Source organism: Larus michahellis, chromosome 21 (genome assembly GCF_964199755.1).
Source record: "Larus michahellis chromosome 21, bLarMic1.1, whole genome shotgun sequence".
Classification (NCBI taxonomy): domain Eukaryota; kingdom Metazoa; phylum Chordata; class Aves; order Charadriiformes; family Laridae; genus Larus; species Larus michahellis.
This window is the reverse complement of record NC_133916.1, coordinates 1442111-1463727: the sequence shown is the minus strand read 5'-3', so window position 1 is coordinate 1463727 and position 21617 is coordinate 1442111. Positions and strand designations below refer to the sequence as shown.

Below are 21617 nucleotides of genomic sequence, written 5' to 3'. Positions count from 1 at the left end.
ATTCAAGATATTTGCAAAAGGTATCTGTGATATACAAAAGGTGTCTGTGATTTAGTCTCACATATCTCCCCAGCACCCCAAAAATAATGATGGAGCTTAATATGTTTTCAGGGAAAGAAAGTACAAATAGACAGAGTGATCTTTTAGAGACTGGAGATTGAAATTGACGGCAGTGCAATCAGGTGTTTAGTGTTTGACTATTTCAGACCCCCGGGTGTTAAATTGACTTGGTCATCATTTACCCATCATGTTGGTTATTTACTATTTATTGAATTTAGCAAGCCTGCTCAGGCTGCGTGTGCTGATGCAGTTGTTAGTATTCAGACCAGAAAAGCCAGACTGGCAAAAGAGTCGGGGGTCAGTTTTGATTTCAGAGAAAAGCCAGATTTTATTTACCTCCAAGTCAGAATAAGGGAAGTATGTTCCAGGTTCAGACCTTCCAGGATGTAGTAGCACAAAATATCATCCAGTTCTCCTGTAGCAAAGACCTACAACATTGGCCTAGTCTCTGACCCTGTCTGCTCTCGTCCACGGTAGCTCTTATGGCACTTGGTCTTTTGTGCTGAAAACCTCAGGCTGTTGCTTATTGGTCTGAGGGCTGGAGTTTCCCAGAGCTCTTCTGAAATGAACTTCTATGAGTTGCCTGCAATGGCAAGGGCTCAACTTGCTACTTGTCTTTCCAATGTTCCTGCTAATGTTTCTAGCTCCGCTGTTCTTCAGTAATTAAATTCACTTGCAAAAAGAGCGCTATGGTCTGAAGGGGTGTCTGCTGGGACTGCTTTCTCCTGCTGACTGTGTCTTTTCCATTTACAGGTTCCATGTACGATGGTTTAGCTGATGGTTATGGCTACGGGACATCCCGGGGCAGCTATTATGCCAAAACCCAAACAGGAAACAGCAGCTGGGGATATCCGGTAAGATACTCTTTTATCTGGGAACTGTGGCATACTCTTGAGGTAACCTGTGCAGAAGCACCCTCTAGCAGGAGCTCATGTTGCAAGGTCATAGCCCTTCAGGAACTTGCCTGAGAGATTATGCGTGGCTATGGCTGTCTTAGAAGTAATTCAATGCAACGGAAGAGGATGGTTGAGGACCCTCTGTCTATGACGTACGCGCTTCAGGGTTTTAGTGTGGACAAGATTCAGTTTGGTTTTGTGGATTAATATCCACACGCACAAGAGGTTTGAAGCTGTCTGAAGGGTCAGTCATGGGTTCAGACTCTTACGACTCAGTTGAAGTTTGGAGCACATCCATTGCTCACCTGGAACATGGACCAAAACTTCTCTGTGAACATTAATGTGGTTGAGTGGTGATGGTCAGGGGATTTGCATTATAACCAGTTAGCTATTCCCAATCTCAGTACTAGTGCAGACCATTTTCAGGTATTCACTGGGCTTGGAAAAGAGGTGGTCCACTTCTCCCGTAGTGATTTCCATAGAAAATACTACAGATTGCCAGAAACAGCACAGGTGAGATAGCACTTGTCTTTGTGCAATCTGAGTTTACACATTCCACAGAGGTCCTGGTCTTGTCCTTGGTGACAGACTCTTGGTACACTGGGAATCACTCCAAACCACTCCATCGTCTACTGGGACAACTTGTGCTCGTGTTGCCCCCTCCACCTCAGACCGGTATTCTGTTCTTCCTGGGTTTTCTTCAGCTATAAAGCAGAAAGGAGCAATTCACAGATCTGGGATTTGAATACGGGAAAAAGAAAGGGCTCCTTTCAACAGCTCTGTGACTGTAAAGCAGCTCCCTGTCAACCATCAAAGGTTTGAACCAGGAAAAGTGCTTCTGTTGTCTTCAAGCACACAGACAGAGGCTTGAAGCTTTTCCTGGTAGTTGCCAGATCCTTTGCTGGTTCATAGCATCAGCATTCCTCAGCTTCAGAAGATTTATCTGCTGTCTTTCTTAATGGCCTTGGTGTAGCATGCTTGCTTCAAGGCAGCAATGTCACTTGCTGGGTTTGCGTCACTGGGTTTGCTGCCTACTGCATGTTCAGTAGGAAGGACTGGGAGCACTGGCATGTCTTTGAAATTTTTATTTACAGACTGTCTGTTGACCCGTTTCAATGTCCTTTGCTGCCCTGGTTAAATCCCAGAGGGTGGTTTTTCTGCCTGGTCTAAGTCCAAAAGGGTGATATGACGGGTCAGAGCAGAGGCCCATCCAGCCAAGTGTCCTTTCTCCATCACTAAGACAGTGACGGGCCCCTGCAGAAGGGACTAAGCATGGTAAGCAGGCAGTGATATATCCCAGAGTGTTTTTGTGGCCATCAGAAATGTGCAACTGAGGGACTCCTGAGCCAGAGGTGGAGTCCCTGAGCTTCATAACCCAAGTCACTGTGATGTTTTGTTCGATGATATATTGGTGTTTGTCAATTGTGATTCCTGAAGGGAGTTTTTTATGCTTTGTCTGATGAAAACTGCTCTGTTCCAGCCATTCTAGTAGTTTCTAGCTGGTTTTCTTTTTGTTAAAGAGAGCTAAGCCCTGGTTCTGCAGTTGCCCCTCCAGCTCGTGCTCATGCTAGCAAGGTGGTACTGCAGGTAGTGTTGCTTGTGTGAGGATTATTGTTTAACTTTGTTCATTCCTGATCTTCTTCCCAATCATCACAACAGCTGGACAATTACTAGGGAGTTAGAAATGCCACTGACTGCTGGGGATTTCAGTCCAGTGACTTTGGTGTTCTGGTGAACAGCTTACAAGATGATTATGAAGATCAGGGCCTCCGTTGGATACCATAGAGTACCGTAGACATAACAGTTCAGTCACTTCTGGTTCACCATGGACTTCTGAAGGTGATGGCCTTTCTCTGAAGTCGTGGCTTTTTTTTCTGCATTTACCAATGAGGGAAGGTCTTTTTCCAAACCTAAGTGTCTTACAAGCCTTTCATTCTAGAAATCTTTGATAAAGGTCTTCAGGGCCTGGGCTCCTTTAGAAAAAGGGACTGGGAGTTGTGAAGCATTCACGGTAAAATTTGTCTTACCTAACTGTGTCTATCTGAAAATCAGCCATTTAGTCCTAACAAGCTGTCTAGGCTCCTCCCATAGCCAACAGAGAGAGAGGTACGAGGAGGTGATTCATCTCCTCTATCTTGGAGATCTGTCAGGTCAGGATGAATCAGCCCCTCTGGATGCCTATCTCCTTCCACAGGGAGCTGGACTGGAGCAGTCACCTAACAGGTAGATGACTGCAGTTAGGGGCGATGAGTCCCAAGTGCCATTGGCACATTGGAACATATAACCTCAAGCCTAAATCTGCTTAACAAGCTTAACAGACATCACACTCCCCGACCACACTGAGGAACCTCCTCCATTTTGCTTCTTCCAGAAAAGCATTAAAGGTTCACACACATCCAGCTTGCAGCTTCCAGCTTGCGTTAACTTTGACTTTTGTCTTTTGAGCTGTTGGAAGTCTGCACAGGTTCTAGGCATTCTAAAAAATGTTTCCTATTTGTCATGCCTGGGTCGTAAGGCATGAAAACAATGATAAAGCAAATCTATTTGTAAAGGCAAAATTGCTGGACTTCTTTCCAGCTGGAGCTGGTGCTGGGAATGTTTCTGAGAAGTCGCAAAGTCCTTTGAGACGCACAGGGAAATTCAGATATTTCAGGGAAATGACCCGGTGTAGTATTCAGGAAAATTACCTACTCTTAATCCTAGAGTTAAAAGGTGTAACAGGCAATCCACGTCTATGTTGCTGCTCCACAGCACCTACAACTTAGACATTGCTCTTACATTGCCTTAATCCAAGACATTGCCTTAGAAGGTGACTCTAAATGACAGGAGGTATCCTGTCTCACCCACTGCTCTTAAAAACTATTAGTCCTGACTTCCTCCTCTTGTCTTCTTTTGTGTCTCCCTGGAAATCTCAAGCTTTTTGCTGCTGAGTTTTCTTCCTTACCTTATGATACTGGTGTTCAAATATTAGAGCAAAGGAAATGATAGATCTGGAGAAAGAGATCAGTCAACACTTCTGGCTAAACTCTTTGATTTTCCCATTATTAAATACTATTTTCTGTTTATTCCTCTTGTGGAGTGGCTTGTTTGTAGCGTCACTGTAACTAGCATTGCAATGAGTATCTACCCGTTATCAGTGTAGGTGACACTGAAATCAGTGGGACCCTCCACAAACAGGCACTCTGAGGGCCGCGGGTTTGCACTTGGCTGCGGTGTTTCCTTGGCGCATGTGTCGGGGGTTGTCAGGGCCTCCAGGGAAGAAATCCCCAGTCCCATTTGCACAGTGACCGCAGTGGGATGCAGTAATGGGCACATTAGTGACTGCAAACCTCTCTGTGTTAGCGGCTCTTCAACCCAGGTGCTCTCGAGCCCAGAAGACCTTAGAGACGTTTGTCACCCTACTGACCATGTGCGTTATGAGTCGCCACCAGCTCCCAAAGCCATCCGACCATAGGAGCTGGCTGTGCCGTGTCCTGATGTAAGGCCTGAGCAGTGCCTGAGGTTCCACAGAAGGTACAGTGGTGACCACAATTTACACAGGCAAACCTGAGGGAGGTTTGAGTAAGCTAAACTGGGCACCTAGAGCAGCGCAGTCACGGCAGGAGAAGTCTCAGCATGAGCTGCACCTTTGACACCTCAACACCACCCCAAAACGGGATCTGTTCAGCACTGGGCTCAAAACAACTGTCACAGTCCAGTGGCCCATGGGTTGCAGCTTTGGAGATGCACAGCCCAATGCTGAACACCAAGGGAAGGCACTACGTGGAGCCAGGATCCATGCTGTCAGCAAAGACCCTCCAAGGCTTAACTCCCACCTGCAGCAACACTGCTCTTGCCTGGGTCTACTGGGTTGGCAGCTCCATCCCTGATAGAGAGTTGGGGGAGGTCCCAGGTCTGTTTTGGCATCAACTGTCAAGACAATGCAGTATCAGGACAAGGCACCCAACCTCCCTGTGCTGGTGGTCCCACGAGAAGGAAATACAGTGGCATGATGTGGGTGTAAGCTGCAGCGTGGACCCCCCCAGCCCCAGCACTGCCCCGAACGAGGGGCAAACAGGCCCCTGGTGTGCTGGGTAGGGCAGGAGGCACATCTTAGATGTTAGGGTCTCCTAACACCTCCACCTGCCTCCAGCGGGGTGGGCAGATCCTCATCCCCACAGGGCTGACCTCAGCCTGGGGCTCGCAGTGAGTAACGTTTCTGAGGGCAGCCCTGCTCCCAGACCGAGGAATATTTGGCATGTCTGATGCTGCTCCGGTTAAAGCAGTTAACTGAGTTGGGTCCTGGCACATAACAGCTGGGGACCAGCGGCTACTGGCCCACCAGTGCTCACCACTGCTTTCCTCAGGCACCACCGCTGGGATCTCGGGCTCCGTGCTGCGCTGGCCCACCCAGCCTGGCTTCTGTAGCAATTATGCCTGTTATGGCTCTAATGAAAAACATGCACTTTGGTGGTCACTCTACACTGGAGACTGTACGTAGAGTCCAAAATAGATGTTCTCTGTGGCAGAAAGTTGCAGAACTTTCTCTCCCAAATGCATTCACTGCTTGAGAGGTGTTTGCCGTGAGCGGGGAACGCTCCCTGCTCTCCCTGGCTGGCTTTGCCACTGTGGACAAAAAAATCTCTCGTCGTCAGCGGGAGCTTTGTTCCCTAATGATTTCAGGACAAAAATGTGTCATTTGCTGTGATGACACATTCAAGTTTAAAAGAACCCCCAAAACAGTGTGGTCTGGGCAATCTTATCAAAGAAAACCAAGATTTATAGCTGTTGCACATCGTTGCTTGGTCAGAGCCTGTGAGGTTTTGCAAGAGGCTTTTTGCTTTGGAGTAGCAAGTGGGACATTTCCTTCCCTGGCCAGAAGAAGCTAAATCCCAGCTGCATAAGGAACCAGATGAAAAAGGCAGCACCCGGGAGAGGTGGGAAAGAGCGTTTCAGAAATAGATAAACAATACATTTGCTGGTTTTGCAATTTTTCCCCCTGCAATGGAGTGTGTAGCAGGCAGCAGCTACAGCGTTTCGCAAGTGGCATCAAGAGTTTTCCCCACCCATCACTCAGGGTGGGACGCTGTCGTGTTGCATTGCCTGTGCTTTGCCCTCCAGCCTGGGAGAAACCTGCTCCTGACGTGTTTATACGGAGTCCTTCACTTCTCTCTGTCTGCTGCTCTAGAAACAAACAAATTGCAAGGGAAAAAATGAGAGCTGGGTAATGAACTGATCGCGTCCTTAGATGCAGAAGTCAGAAACACCCAGTTATCTGGGAGGGCCTCCGACATGGAGAGGCAGCGCTGAGATGGGAGCGCGATTCCCGGGGCTGGCGCACCTTGCTCCGTGCTTCTCTGGAAAGCGCGGGGAGGAGAGGGACTTTCCCTGTTACACAAGAGGGTTTATGGACGAGACAAACAGAAAAGGACGCATCATCAATGAGTGGGATATTGCCATTGTGACTTTCTCTCGAGCACCAGCTTTATTCCAGTTGAAATAAGAGATTAAAGGTACTTATTTACCTGCCTTGTGCGACTGCCGGATATTCCAGTTGATGTTCCTAAAACGGTCCCACATCGCAGACTGAGAACTGGTGATCCACAAATGATTATTATGTTAAAGGCAGGTCTTTGCTGCTGCCACTGAAGGAAAGCACTTACTCCTCGGGCCTGATAAGAGCATCCGCGCGCGCTATCAGTGCTCATCTTCTGCCTTTCCTCCCTGTGCCTCCCCTCCTTGTTTTAATATGAATGAATGGCTCCCAAGGCTTGGCCTCAAACATACGGGCTCGTTTCGCAGTAGGGAGAAGAAGTTCAGGCTAAAATTCAGGATCTCGGCGTTGCCCAGCTGCACGTGAGCATCCTCCTGCATCCTACGAGTGCAGGGGGCTACCAGTGCGTGATGGTGCCTGGCTGAAAGGAAAGACCTACCCAGCTGCCCCGACTTCTCAGGCGCCATGGGGAGAAGTCTTGGTGACTGCCTGTGCTCTTCTAAAATGGTTTCCAGGTCTTGCAGTGCCGAGGGAATCACTGCTTTCTGTCTCCACCCCGCTTTGAGGGACTTCCTTGTCTTTTCCAGCATTTCTCTGCACTCCTGAAGGGAGGAGGTATGGACCTGGCCCACCTCCCCCATGCAAACACCCACAGGCAGTGGGTAGATGCAATTCAGGGTGTTGGGAAATCTGGGCGGTTTATGAGGTTTGAAGGCGAGAGATTGATTATTTCCTTTCACTAATGCTATTCTGCAGAGGGAGAGCTCACTCTACACACGTAATGGCATCAGCAAAAGTTATGAGATTGTTGTCAGGTGGCTCTTTAAACCACAGACAATGTAATAGCATCACCTTCACCTTCAGAGATGTCATCTCTTCTCCAGACGGCAGAGTGCCTCCCTTCTACCATCCTATCTCACTGATCGCTGCACCCAGTGAAGAGATAACAGCGTGGGGAACCCCGTTCCCTTGGCCGTGTTTGCTGCAGTGTTAGAAGTGGAGGTCTCTTGCCTTGGCTTGGTGAACATCTGAAATGGGGACATGGGTTTTAGTCTGAGAAAGCTGCTCTTAGGGCACTTTGTTGGGATCAAGAGGTCAGCTACATCTGTGCAAGGATTCATAGAGACCGTTTGGCAAGCAGGTCTGAAATCCGCTGAAGCTGACAGGAGGCTCCTCATTGATTTGGAGGCTTTGGATCAGGCTCCTGCTGCAGAGAGGAATTCTAAGATACCAATTAGGTCCGTGCCACTTGAAAGAGATTAAAATGGGCTCAGCCAAGCATCTGGTAGAATCAGCAATAAAAGTCATGCACTGACTTTGGTAATGAGCTTCACATCACACGGGAACTATTTTCCCATGAGTTTGCAAAAGGCTTCCCCGCCCTGCCGGGACCTGCACTGACTTGCCACCCAGGGCTCCCTGTGTTGCAGAGAGGTGTCTTTCCAAACAGGCGGTCGCTTTGCTTCACCCATCTCCGGGCTGGCAAGAAAGAGGACAATGCTCTATGCCACTGTATGAAACACAGCAGGAAATGCAGAATTGATAATTCTGTATCTATAAACGCAGACACACTCACACCCTCCCTCACCCGCTGGGCTGGCGGAGAGCCCGTGTGAGTACACTGGAGAGCAAACAATAGCTTTAGATAAATAACAAGTTACCTCTTCCATGGTTAGCTGAATTGGTTTCAGCAAATGCCCAGGGGCTCTGCGGCTCTGCCAAGCTTCTGACAGCCCTACAAAATAATCCCGGTTTATACTGACTCATAAAGAAAAACGACAGGGCTCACATCTAACAAGCTGCTGCTCTGTCCTCCAGCAGCCGCTGCCGGTGGCAAGCCCCGGGAGTGGGTTCCCCGCTCCACCGAGCAGCAAAGTCCACCCTGCACCTTCCTGCCGCAGCCCTGTCCCGCCCCTCACTGTCCTGAGGGTTTCTGAACCCAGGAAAATGAAGAAAAATGAGGATGACGTCACCCTTAGAAGGACATAGAAGTGGGGTAGATCATGACTTCATGAAAGGGGAGACCTTCGCGCTCTCTACAGCTCCCTGAAAGGAGGGTGTAGCGAGGTGGGGGTTGGTCTCTTTTCCCAAGTAGCAGGTTATAGGACAAGAGGAAACGGCCTTAAATTGTGGCAGGGGAGGTTTAGGATGGATATTAGGAAAAATTTCTTCTCCCAAAGGGTTGTCAAGCGTTGGAGCAGGCTGCCCAGGGCAGCGGTGGAGTCGCCATCCCGGGAGGGATTTAAAAGACATGTGGACGTGGTGCTGAGGGACGTGGGCTAGTGGTGTTTTTGGCAGTGTTGAGTTAAAGGTTGGACTTGGTGATCTTAAAAAATCCCTTCCAGCCTAGGCCATTCTATGAAAGGTCACTTTGCCATTGCTGCGTGCAAAGCAAAACCCGGACGGAGAGAACCCCTGTGCACGGCCATCCTGGGAACTTTGGTGGGCTTGCCCCACTGCCAGGGGAGCCCCCGAATCTCATCGGACTTACCCATGTGCCTCGTGCTCGCTCTTCTTATCGCATGCGAATTCTTCTGCCAAATCCCTGGGAGCTCTGCAGCGGGCACCAAACCTGCTGCCTGCTGTGCTGCAGCACTGGCAGGTTTTTTTCTGTGTCCTCTGGAGCAAACGCAAAGAGAATTTGCTCCCCTTTTCTCCCCTTCCAGCAATTCACCTGTTTAGATGCAAGCCTGCAGAATCAAAGTATGAAAACTACTCCAGAGTGGTGCTCAAATTCCAGGGCAATCTGGGTATCGGCGTGGCTGGACTAAAGGGTTTCTTCTTACCTGGATGGCGCACCTGCTGCGTAACCCCTTTTAAAGGTTTTCAGCCGTTACCCATGCAACTCTCAGCAGAGAGGATTCACTGCATTCCTGAAGATCAGTTCGTTAATGGAAATATTTGGCTTAATTAATTAACATAATGACAATTCTGCAGAGTGTTGGAGACGGGAATGATGCTGAGTGTGCGCAGGGCTGGGATGAAGTCGGGGCAGAGCAGCGGGACGCAGGGTGAGCCTGCAGAGGATACCAATTTCCCTGTCATGTGGTGTTTGTACGTTAGGAAACATGGAATTATTTTTCAGTGACATGAGCTATTGCACCAGGCACAGGCTTTTCACACCTTGTGCCTTGAACCTCCATGGAAATAACAAAGTGCTGGTGTTGGCTTTTCTCTCCCAGCCCAAGGGATCCTTGGGTGGCTTTTGCAGAAAGAGCCACCCAAAGCAAAGAGGCTTAAAGTTAGGTGAGAAAAAAATCCTTGGCCCAACAAGAGACCATGGATGAGCTTTCCCAAGATAAACCAAAGGTGGATGAAGCAGGCAGTTTTACTCTTTCATTCTTTTTATGCCTCTTTGCTGTATGTCTTGGAGATCTGCTTGCCAGCGTGCTGAGGGGGATGCAGTGGAGAAACTCAGTGTGATGGGGCAAACTGCACTAAAATAGCTTCATTTATTTTCCTTTCTGGACGACACAGCTTGGTGACTTGTCTCTCACTTGGATACAACCCTGCAGGCTTCCAGGTGCCAGCACTGACATTCAGAAGTTTTAATATTGCTAAAGACTATTGGCTTCAGTCCTGATGTACTCGGGGCAAAACTGGAGGACTTTTGGTGAAGCGGTGAGGACATTTTGAACTGACAGCAGGCCAGCTAAAGCCATTTTTTAATTTGATTAATTGCAGTTGGTTTTCTTATTGTCTTTTATCCTTTTTTTTTTTTCTTTCTTCCTGGCTTAGTCATCTCAGTTCTCATTGCATATCCCCCATTGTTCTCAGAACATCCCATTGTATGAGCTGATACTACACACCTCATAACCCATAAGCAGATATTCATTGTCTCCACTTGTTTCTTGGCACAATGAGATTCAAGAATCCCTTCTTACTGATTTTTCACTCCCTTTACTCTCTTCCTAAGGAACTTATAGATGGAAGGGGCATAAGGAAGTTAAAAATAAATGCAGGCAGTGCTGGGAGGTCAGGATGGGGCATCGTTCTTTGTGATGGCAAGAGATGTGATGTGAGCTCCCCTAATTACAGGTTGGGTTAGACCCCGTGTGTTGGAAATAAGGAATTATCTCTAACGTCAGGGTCATATTTGAGCTTTCAATTCTGCTTTCAAGCACCTGGATGCCATATCCCGATCACTAAGTGTCCCCAGATTTCAAGGGAGGGTTTGGCACCTTTGTAAGGGCTGCAGATGGGCTAACCTCCCGTAAATTCTGGGCCAGAAAAATAACTAGGAGGCATTTGGTAGCCGTGACACCCACACAGGAGTGGGCTTGGCAATGTCGATGTGCAGCTCAACCCTTTCCTAATATTTTTGTCTCCTGTTTTCTCGTTGACCAGTTGTACAACGGGACCCTGAAGCGGGACGTGGAGAACCGGCGCTACAGCTCATACAGCCAGATGGAGGGCTGGGGCAGCAAGCACTACAGCAAGGCTGTCTGCAGCCCCGCCAGGGCTGGCAGCGACTACTGCTTTGTGCAGAACATCAAGAGCAGCCGGAGTGAGCCCGACCTCTACTGCGAACCGCCCCGGGGCACGCTGAGGAAGAGTCAGGTGGGGGGCCGGGCAGAGCACAAGGCAACCTTGAACCGCCAGAGCATCTACAGCAGCTGCAGCACCCAGCAAGGAACTACCAGGACAAGTAAAAAAATGCCAGCACGGGCCCTCTCCTGCCCCTCAAGCAACAAGCCCGATGTGGTCTATGCCCAGCCCATGATGAGCTGCAAGCAGGACGTGGTTTATGGACAGACTCAGTCCGGCTCCAAGTAAGTCTGCTGCAGTGGGCTGAACCTGAGTAAATGTAGACATCTTCTGTGGAGGTCTGTCCACCAGAGCTAGTCACCTGAGCTGCTTTATAGCCACTGGAGAGCTGCTCACCAGCGCGCACCGCGCTTAATCGCATCCTGCAGTAGTCTAAAGTGGGTCAGATGAGTCACACTTAAAGGGCTTATTTCTTTTCATGGGCTACGGAGGGAAACCAACATGACTGGCTCAGTGTATACATCTCTGCTCCAGCTGTGTGATGTTGGGCAAGATGATCTCCCAGTCTCTGTGGTGGTATTAGCCAACAGCTCCTTTGCAAGTTGAAGGTGGGGAGGTGAAGAGCGGAAAGCCTGGTGTGTAGCCTGGGTCCCTCTCCTGGCTGTCACACTGCTCTGATTTGGCAGAAAACAAACCTAAAAAAATCAACTAATTTTGACGGTGTTGGCTCCTGAGAGCCTGACTCAGAGCAGAGTTGAGAACCTGGTGAGCGGTTGTATTTACCCCTCTGTCTTTCCACCCAGCCCTTGCTTCATGCACTCAAAAGGTCTGATTTGGGTTCCAGAAAAAATTGAACCAGAAATTGAAATAAATAGCCAAATTGAAAAGAGGAGGGAATGGAAGCCTCCTTCCTGTCCAGAGCATCCACTCCCTTTGGGGTTAGGAATTATGAAAGGGTGGAGGATGGTCCTTCATGCCTCAGTTAGCATCAGGTCCCTTCTTGTAAATGTTGCCTACGACAATAGGGCATGTAAAACACACCAGTGAGCTCAGACACTCCCAACCTGATACAGCTGTGCAATGCGGCAGAGCTCCCACTGAAAAAAACCCTTGTGGGGTTTTGATGGCATTAGAGTGATGTTGATTCAAAGCTGCCCTGATGCTGATGGCTGCACTGCCTCTGGCTCTGGAGCACCAACCATATTCTGCCATAGCCTTGGAAGAGGTTTGGTCTGCACAAGCCATAGTCTTGGAAGACTATGGTTTGCATGTTTTGAACTACAAAAGATTGCAGTTCAAGGTTGCGATGGGGGTGTGCATCTTCCACAAGCATTCCCAGGGGCTACTGTTGCTGCATCGCTGTCATACGGGGTCTGCTCTGCACCAACCCAGAAGTTATCGCAGCTCCCAGACAGATGTGGTAGCTTCTCACACAAACCCTAGAAGCCCTCAAGCTCATTCCTGGTGGTCCCTGGTCCAAAAGAGAATTTGCACATTGCAGCATAAGTGTGAGATTAATTAACAGGGCTCATAGCCTTTGTCATAACTCACACCAAAGGCCTGAGCTTCTTGAGCCATTGACTCACCAGGTGAGATGAGGATATTGAGAAAAATCCCCCCTCACAGTCATTAGCGTGAGCCAAATCCTGCCCTTTTTCACATCTGAATGTTGATTTCCGGATTTCTCTGGCTAATTCTCTGCTCTGCCTCCCTCGTTTTGTATTGAGTAGGAGAAGTATGTCCAAGATTGTGTATGGCAAAAAATGTCACTTGTCCGTTACCATGTTGTCATGAAACCGTAGCTTCCCATGTGCCCAGTTACTTCATGTTTAACACGTGCAAAATTAGCCCTGGCCAACCCAGAGCACCGGGAGCGTTGGCTTGCTGATTTCAGAAGTTTTGTAACAGAGACGTTACATAAACTGGAAGTAACTTGTTCTAGGGAATTTCTGACTAAAGCGCATAAGAGTGTAGTGGGAAGGATGGCAGAATGCTGAAACATGGGACTGCAGCTGCCTTCTGCCTAGGGAAAATATTGCTGTTGAGAAGTTAGTCCCGGGCAGGTGGGCTCTCTCCAAAGCCAGCCCTGCTCTGCGCTGCGCAGCGCTCACGGTTGTAGACTTGGTCATTGCTTTGTAAAGGTCACTTGAAGAATAATGGCATTTTCTGAAGAGAAGGAGAACTGCTGTTGTGAGAAGAATACTCTCCAGCGCTGGATGCCCTTTGGTTAGGGAGTGGCTCCATTTATACACTTCTCCTGGCTTGGGGCATGGCTCATCTGGCAGAACTGGTTCTGATGTGGAAACGCTGGGCTTCAAGTCGTAGGCTCAGCTGGGGCTGTGTCCCTTGAGTAAATCTGATTTGGCTGGGGCACACCTCCCTGCTTCGCGTGAAAGTCACTGCAGAGCTGGATTAATTTGGAGGGCAGCTTGTACAAGCGTTTCTGCTCTTGACTCGAGGGAGATGAAGTTAGCAGCAGTTGTCCTTAAAGTTTTGGAAACATACTATGGAGTGGTCCTCTTTGAAGAATCACTTCGTTGGAAAGCCATTAGCCTTTATAAAGAGGCAGGTCACTGTTAGCCTTGATCTGGAGCGTGCTTTTGTTGGGAAGGGGCCTTCAGAGATGGGTTAGGACCATATCTGGGCTCTCTTTGCTCTGTAGGACTGTTTCTGGCTGGAGGATCCCGCACTTGGAGAGCTCAATCTTCATTTGGGTAGGGAGAGGTTTGCTTGTCAGCATCCCATTATTAACCCCCGCATGCAGGACAAAGGTTTAGCTGCTGTGGTTCCCTGTCTGGGGCTCTGTTCTTCCTATTCTAGTAGTTCTTCAGGTAGAGTTTTTGCCTTCATAACAAGTATAATTTTGTGTTCAGTTTTCATGCTGCAAATCTCGCGCGTAGGTGGATATCTCGTCTGCAGGTTAGCAAACCATCTCTATGAGCAAGGGAAGGGCTATCTAGTTTCCATGCTTTCAGATGTGACCCAGTGGGGTGATTTCCATTGCTGTGAGAGGGATTACGGTGGAGCCTGCCATCCGCTGGGTCTGTCTGTGACACGAAACTGCTCTGTAACGCAGTGACTGTGGACAGTGTCAGTACTGGTTCAAGAGTGGTGCTTCTCAGGCATGCTGTGCTACGGCTCTGATCTCCTTGGACGGTGTGAGATGAAAAAAGGGGTTGTTGGATGTTCTCAGGTAGTGAGAGTGGTGTGTAGATATCAAAATACTGAGTGTGCAAAAACCATCAAACTACCTGTACTGAACAGTCCCTCTGCATTTGGCCACAAAGTTACTTCATTTCTGGAACTATTCTTGGTTGTGTGATTGCTTCCATTTATTGAACTGGCTTTGGCTGTGTAAGACATGGAAGAGCTGTCTCTGATAACTATCTCTCAGAAGAGTCCTTCCTCTTACAGAAGCAACTCTAGTTGATGAAAGCACCTTTCCTCCAGCTAGCTGATGAGTAGATTAACGCCTAAGTGTTTTTTGGGAAAAACCATTCTATGATTCTATGATAAACTAAACCATGATGTAGGGGTTTACTCACCCCATAGCATTGTGTCTGGTGATGAAATTGGACTTTTGCACTGTTTGTTCAGATCAGGAGGTTAAGCAGTACTGACTTACTTTGAGAAACCTCCTCTTCCACCACCCCTGTCATTGTAATTCTACCTCAGTGAGCAGAGAGGGACCTTCTGATGTCCCTTCCAGACATTCTTCTCTGTAACCACTCAAGGGCTTAAGACTTTGTAAGCATTATGTCATATCTGGAACAACATTTCCAAGCTCAGTATATCTGTCGTGGGCTCAGAAGCTCATGGGTTACTCTGGTGGCTCCTGCCCAAAGGCAGTTCTCGATGAGCAGCACTCACATTTTGCCATTTGTTCTCTGGAGTGAGTCATTCTGCCTGATAGAGCTGGAGGGAGTCTTGATATCCAGGGCTCCCTCTTCTCCCTGGAACCCTTCTCCTCTTTGGGATCTCATGACATCCCATAGATCTGCAGCCTTTCATCCTGGAAACTGGTAGCAACAGTGGTTTCGGCAGATGGTGCAGACTATGCATATCTGCCTGCTTTTAACCATTTCCTCTCATGGGTGGTACTTGCAACATGCTCCAAGTGGCAGTGTGTCATCTTGAGCTAGCCAGCTTTTAGCTAAATAACTTGTTGCAATTCAGCCCAGTCAGGAAAAAAGTTTCTACATCCTCCTTGGTCATCAGGTAGCGATAACGAGAAGTGATAAAGAATGTGATGTTTGATGCATCCTAGAAAACTTTGACTCTTTGTCCTTCTCCAGCTGGAACTTGAGGTGCAAGAAAACTGTGGTGGCCACTGGCTGGCTCTGGATCAGTTCTGCTTCCAGACATGTTGCACGTTGTGCTTCAGATACCACATGCACATGGGACTGACGGCCCAGAGCCAGGCTAGATAGTGACACATGGTGGTTCTGTCTCTGCGATAGTCTGTGCAGTTGTCAATGGGTTACGTGCATATCACTCCTTTAGGAGATGCCTGCACCTGTGCTGGGTGCTCCTGTTGCCTTGGCAGAGATGCAGTCAGTGGCCAACGGAGCCGAAATCTGAGGTAGGTCAGTGAGTTACCCCCTGACACAGTCAGTGCCTCTTGGTTGACTTCAGGGGAAACCCAGGTGTCTGAGCTGGAGACATTACTGAGAGGCCAGACTAATCTCACCCCTTGTGAAGGATTCAGGGTATTCTCATTTGTGAAGATGAGAGGTGAGCTGGGGTGTCTGCAGACATTCCCCAGCTTAAGGGTTGCTGATATAGATCAGGAGCCGTTAATGGACACCTACAATATGAGTTGTCTTCCATAATACCACATGCACCTTTGGCCTCATTTTAAGACGAGGATACGTCTCCCTTTGGAGTTCTCTGTATACGGGAGAAAGAGACTAAAACACCTCATCAGAGATCCGGTGAATGCAAGGGTCTCTTAAGGCACCTGGAAATATGTAATATCTTGGTCCTACTCTGTTAAAGGCCTTGAATACCGTGGCTGGCAGCTACGGAGGATGCAGTAACGGCTGGGGCGACCCTTTGGATTTTCCATAAGGTCATAGTTGTCTACGGTGACGCTGACTTGGCCCCAGACAAGCTTCAGCAGCCTCTGTGAGCTGTGGCTAAAGTTCAGGGACAGTAAGCATGTGTCCTGTCACCATTCATTCCTGGGCAGGAGCTCGGTCTCTCTGGAAATACTATAAACAGTGAAAACATACAAAAGTTATTGGAAGAGTCCAAAAAGGCACTGAAACAGAAAGGTGTTTTCTGACAGATCTCCCCTTGTTTGGGATAAAGGTGATCAGCATGAAAACATAAATTCTCCAGGGCTATGCCACGCAATGAAAGCAGAACCAAGTACCACGATAGGCACCTTCGTTTCGGTTTGCTCTTAATTTGGATAAACTGCCTCTAAAAACGACTGTTTCACAGCACTGGCTCCTGGTGATGTGAACTTGTCTGCACTGAGCACTTGCACCCAAAGCAATTGCTGCGGAGCTGTGGGCGATGCTGTCCTGGCAGGGTTCATCTCATTGCACGTGGTGAGGAACACCTCCTCTCTGGCTGAGTGTCGGTCTGTGCCCATCTTCCCTGGTATCGACCCACCGAGCAAAGCCTGAGGGGAAGCTCCAGCTGAGCTTTCAGTGCCATCAAAACTTTGGTGCCATGCCCCAGAGGTGGACATGGCTGCTTGGCGTGGAGCATGGCTATAGGGTTTGCTCCAGTGTGGCCTGACTCTGGAAGGCTTGAATGTGCTAGACACTCTAAAGTGTCTTCACTCTGATTTTGCTAATGAACAATGGAATTTATTAGAGTTTTCTGACTTCCTCCCCTCCTGGGACTTGTAGCCCTAACAACCAGGATGGAGACTTAGATCTGATTAACGCAAATCAATCTGCTAATACAAAGCGAAGGACGGCTTTGGTACCAAATGAGGGAATTTGCCTTTCTGTAATACCGAGCCTCTTAAGTATTTGTTTCCCTTCCACACCTGAATCTGATCATCTAATTTGTCTCCTGTTGAATCATTTCTAATTGAGGTCTCTCCCTGTTCTGATTGCTTCTTTCTTGTGGAAGAAGAACAACCTTTGGAGCTCTTCCTACCAGGCACATTGGCCCAGGTTGGAGATGGCCACAGTCCAAGAATTTGTGTTGGAGCAGACTGTTGTTCTCGTAGTGTAGATCTGGTTAGGAACATCCCTGACTGGCTGATGAACAATCTCCCATTAGCATGGGCTTTGCCAGGGTGATTATATTCTCAGGTAGGAGAAATCACTGCTGCTTCTTGGGCGGCATGACTGAGCCCGGCTGCTCACCTTCTGTGAACTTCTCCTGTTGGCGAGCCAGCAGGGGAAATGGAACCCTCCTTGTCTTTTCCCATGCAGAACTGGACCTGGATGCCTAGTTGTCCCCTGCCGAAGGAGGGCTTGGCCCTCTTACGGAGTGGGTGTGTCGAAAATTGCCTTCCTTGAGTAGCCAGACCAAGTAGACATCCTTCTTTCTCATAAAAAGTGTACCTGATTTAGGGGTTTTCTCAATTTGGTAAATTAAAAAGAAAAAAGAATTCACTATGACCACATATGCTGCATGGCCAGTGACCTGGTGCTTTTATTAATATACCCTCCCTCCCCACATGGCCAGCCCAGGTCTGCATTCTCAAAGGAGAAATCTCTCTGGTGCTGCTCATGCTGGATCCATCGGTGTCTCAGCTCTTTTGTGTGTCTCGGGAGCATGAAAAAGACAAGAGAAAATCACAGCATCCTGGATCCAAACCAAAGATTTCCAAGGTTCTATACCTTCTAGTTTAAAATGTGTCTTTCCAGTTTTGCGTTTCCTTCTTGCAGATATAACCGAAGCTTCTTGGAACCAAGTTTTGGTAGAGGTTCAAACTGATGAAAAAATTATGTGAGGAAGTGATGCTTTACTGTTAGTGTAGAAATAAAAGTGGAATGGCGTTCATCTACCCTTAGACATTGAGTGCTTAAGGTCCAATGCAAGACTGTTGTCTGTCATTCCTGTATACCAACGGAGGCAGAGGCATCTCCAGAGGGCAAGTCTTCCTGTCTTAGGAAAAACGTCCAAGACACAAAGGCAAGTTGTTCTCTGGAAGCACCTATTTCCTCTCCATTGACTACACAGGTGCTTAAATGAGTAATTTAAACTGGATGCAACTTTATACCGGTGAGGGTAGGGGAGGCAAAAAAAGCCTTTCATGCTGTCTTACAGTGCCACAGCATAACCGTTGGCTTTTGACATTCTGTATGAAATTTGCTATGGAATTGTGAATATTAATGTCCTGGTTTGAGGCAGAATAGAGCCGACCCATGCTGTGTGGAGGTGAACCTTTGGATGCTTAAGGACAACATATTTTTTTAATCTTATTGTTTTAATGGTTTAATCTAGACCTTCATTCTTAACATTTATTTGGCACGATCAAAATGAGTTGCATATCCCATGCACTGAAGAAGGCACTCCCTCATAGTAATATTTAATACTTCAAAGGTTCATTTAAAGAACTTGTTAAAAAACACTGTTTTCTTATGTATTGGATTGTCTGAAGATGATCAGCCCCTCTACGTAGCCACTAGTATGACATGGAGTGAAAGCTTGTGTACAAACCAACGTGGTTCAAACAGGAACTAATCTCCCCAACCTCCAGGTAAAATTCCCCATCAGTTGCGACTGGATCCTGAACAGGGAATAACATCCGCCAGGCACAACGGTGACGTAGTTGTCCTAGCAAAGCCCCCACGCTTTTTGATTTCATCCAGTTAACAAAGCGTTTCCCGTTTGTATCCCGTCGCTGCTGAAATAGTAATAACCAAGGAGGAGTTCAGGGTTTGACTCTTCTCGTTCCTGAACTTTGTGTGGTCATTTACTGTGATGCAAATTAATGCCAACAACGCAGCTGTGAGTGGAGATCCTGCTGCAGCCATCCTAGCAGGTGCAAGGATGCTAAGAAGAGATGGTAACTTTTATTAGACTAACTAATATAATTGGAAACACGGACAAGCTTTGCAGTTCAGAGCTCCTTCACCAGTCTGAAAGTTTGTACCCTTTTCTAATTTTACATGGTTAAAACATCACAGATGATGCTAAATAAGTACAAGCCAATGAGAGCAGGACCTTCATATTTCTGAAGAAGTGGACAAATCTTCAGGTGTTTGTATTTTTCCCAGGGTTTCAGCCCAGCTCCAAGCCAGAGGCATTCATATCCTTCCTCTGGAGTCTGTAGGCACATTCCATTCTTTACCTATAACAGGGGTTGATGACAGTGGCCAACTTTTATGAAGAGCTTGGAAACTACCAGTGTAAACATACCCTGGGAGCAGGACATCTCAGTGCTATTATTAGTATTTCATAAACTCAATATTTGTCCATCCCAGCACTCCAGACATGCCTGTCGCCTTTTCCTAAGGGATCTGCTCTTGCCTCCTGAGACCATCGACTGCTCTCACATTTTTGCTTCCACCACATCTCACATCAAAGGCTCACATGCTGTGGGAAAAGCATCTGTCTACTTTAGATTGTCCTAATAACCTGACGGATGGTTTCACCCTTGTCCACTAATTCTTTTATTTGAGGAACAGTGAATACTGGTTCTCTGTTCATTAAACCTTCCACTTTAGACATGATTAGACATCTAGGACCTCAACTGAGCTTTTAGTTTCTGTCTCCTTTGTTACCGGATAGACCGGATCCATAATTTATTAGCTTTAGTGTCCTCCACGATGTATTTACCGCTTTTATATTCCCTTTTTTTGAGACAGAGAAATGCACTAGGGGTGCACCGTGTGATTTATGCAGCGATGTGATAACATTTTACATTTTGTAATTGATTCCTTTCTAATAATTCCCAGTAATGACGTAGCCCTTTTGGCTGAGCACTCAACCAATACTGTATTTCTCTTTAACACAGAATATGTGGTGATGAGATAGACGGCGGTACAATGACCATCCAGAAAGCCATACAACTTCTGTGCTCCTCTGATGACAAATACCAGGCCATGGGTGCTTACTACCTCCAGCACACCTGCTTCCAGGATGAGTCTGCCAAGCAAGAGGTGAGCAAACTCCTTCAGAGCTCTGCCATCACGTGGGCTGTGATGGCACGTGAGATGGATGAAATTGGTTTTCCTCAGTACCAAGGGTCCATAGGTCCCCTTGATTTTCGGGCTGGAGCCTTATACCTCGTTAGTCGCGCTCAGGGATTGATTAAGTAGGTTTTTCAACTTCTAGCCACCATTTTCTCTTAATAGCAGTCAGTCAGGATTTCAACACAGGGGAATAGTTACCAGGCAGCAGAGGAGACTGTGTCCACGTTACCACCATAAGCTGTTGTGACACAGATTGACGGGTTTTGGTGATACGGGAGCAGCCATCCAGATGCAGTGTCCTCTTCTGGATGCAATTGCACCCCATTCCACATGCAACTTTTGTGATCTCAGAGCTGCAGTGTCAGAGCCACGCAAAATTCATCTAAATCCCACTGTGATCGTCATTGTGCATTGCTTACTGACATTTCAGCCATTTTCAGCCTTCTAGGCCAATGGGTTAATTCGTAATCATGTAATCATGATATGTGATCAAACAGAAGCCCTTCTTATGGAGAAGCTTATTTTTCTTATGCTGTCACTCTCCGATTACTAAATTTGTGCCAACATGCAGCAAAGGAGGCAGCCCCAAGGGCGGATCTGCTGTAGCAAGACTGTCACAAAAGTTTATCCCCACCCTGGCGCGTTTGCAGTCATGCAAGCATGGGGTTACCCAGGTGCCATCCCTATAGAGGTGGCTTCCCGTTTCCTGGCACAATAGTGGAGCTGGACATGCTGGCACAGCGTGGGGACGTACCGCTGTGACTTTGCTGTGTCTGAACCGAGTGCAGGTACCCCAGCCCATGTTACCGTCGCTAATTGTGGGGTGGCCACGCCCTTCGTTACCGTTGAAAACAGTCTCTGAGCACTGGGCTGTCCCATCACTTCCCAGAAAGATATGTCAGAGCAGGTACGTGAGTCATCCGAGCGCACGCTTGTTTTCTTTCCTTTCTGAAAGGTGCTCATTCATTTTCTATTGTCAGCAAATCTCCAGCCAAGGGGTTGGTTTGTGCCAGGAGAGGCTCCATGCAGGATCATGTCCCCAGGAGACCTGGTAGAGAGGACATCCCCATCATTTTGGAAAGCTCAGCTGGAGGAATTTGCGTTCAAACCTCCCTGGCGTGTGTGTGGTGTCCTGCAGGTCGGGTTCACACCCCTTTCCGATGCTGCCCCTGTTGAGTACGGCCCAGTACTGCTTCTGGCTGACCTTGGGGGTGTTTACACTGCACCATGACCATCCCTCTAAGCTCAGCCTGTGATTTCAGGATGCAGATAAATTACCACATCGTGTCATTATATTACTATAAATGGCCTCTACAGATAGGCAGCGCAACATTTTCACCTGATGCAAACTGATGGAGGTAGGTGAAAGTTTGTGGGAGCAAGCACATTTACATCAAGCAGAGGATTCGGTCCATGGCCATTACTCATAGACATCCACTTCCAGAGTTTAAGCTCCAACCTCAAGGCCAGCACCTTTGTGCTCATGACCTATGGCCTGAACCAGACATGCCATCTTCAAGCTCTAGCCAGCCTTTACTGACACATCTGCTTTCCCAGCTCCCCTGAGTACGTGCTGTGTTGACTCCT

The 21617-nt window shown here is 47.9% G+C and overlaps 1 protein-coding gene across 1 annotated transcript in view; it reads left to right on the top strand.

Moving 5' to 3' along the window:
• PKP1 (plakophilin 1) overlaps positions 1–21617 on the top strand; it is a 48069-nt gene that overhangs the window by 6772 nt on the left and 19680 nt on the right. The window contains exons 2-4 of the mRNA XM_074564128.1: positions 814–914; positions 10777–11201; positions 19853–19997. Coding sequence (XP_074420229.1) covers positions 814–914; positions 10777–11201; positions 19853–19997 — 671 coding nt within the window. The remainder of the gene's footprint in view (positions 1–813; positions 915–10776; positions 11202–19852; positions 19998–21617) is intronic.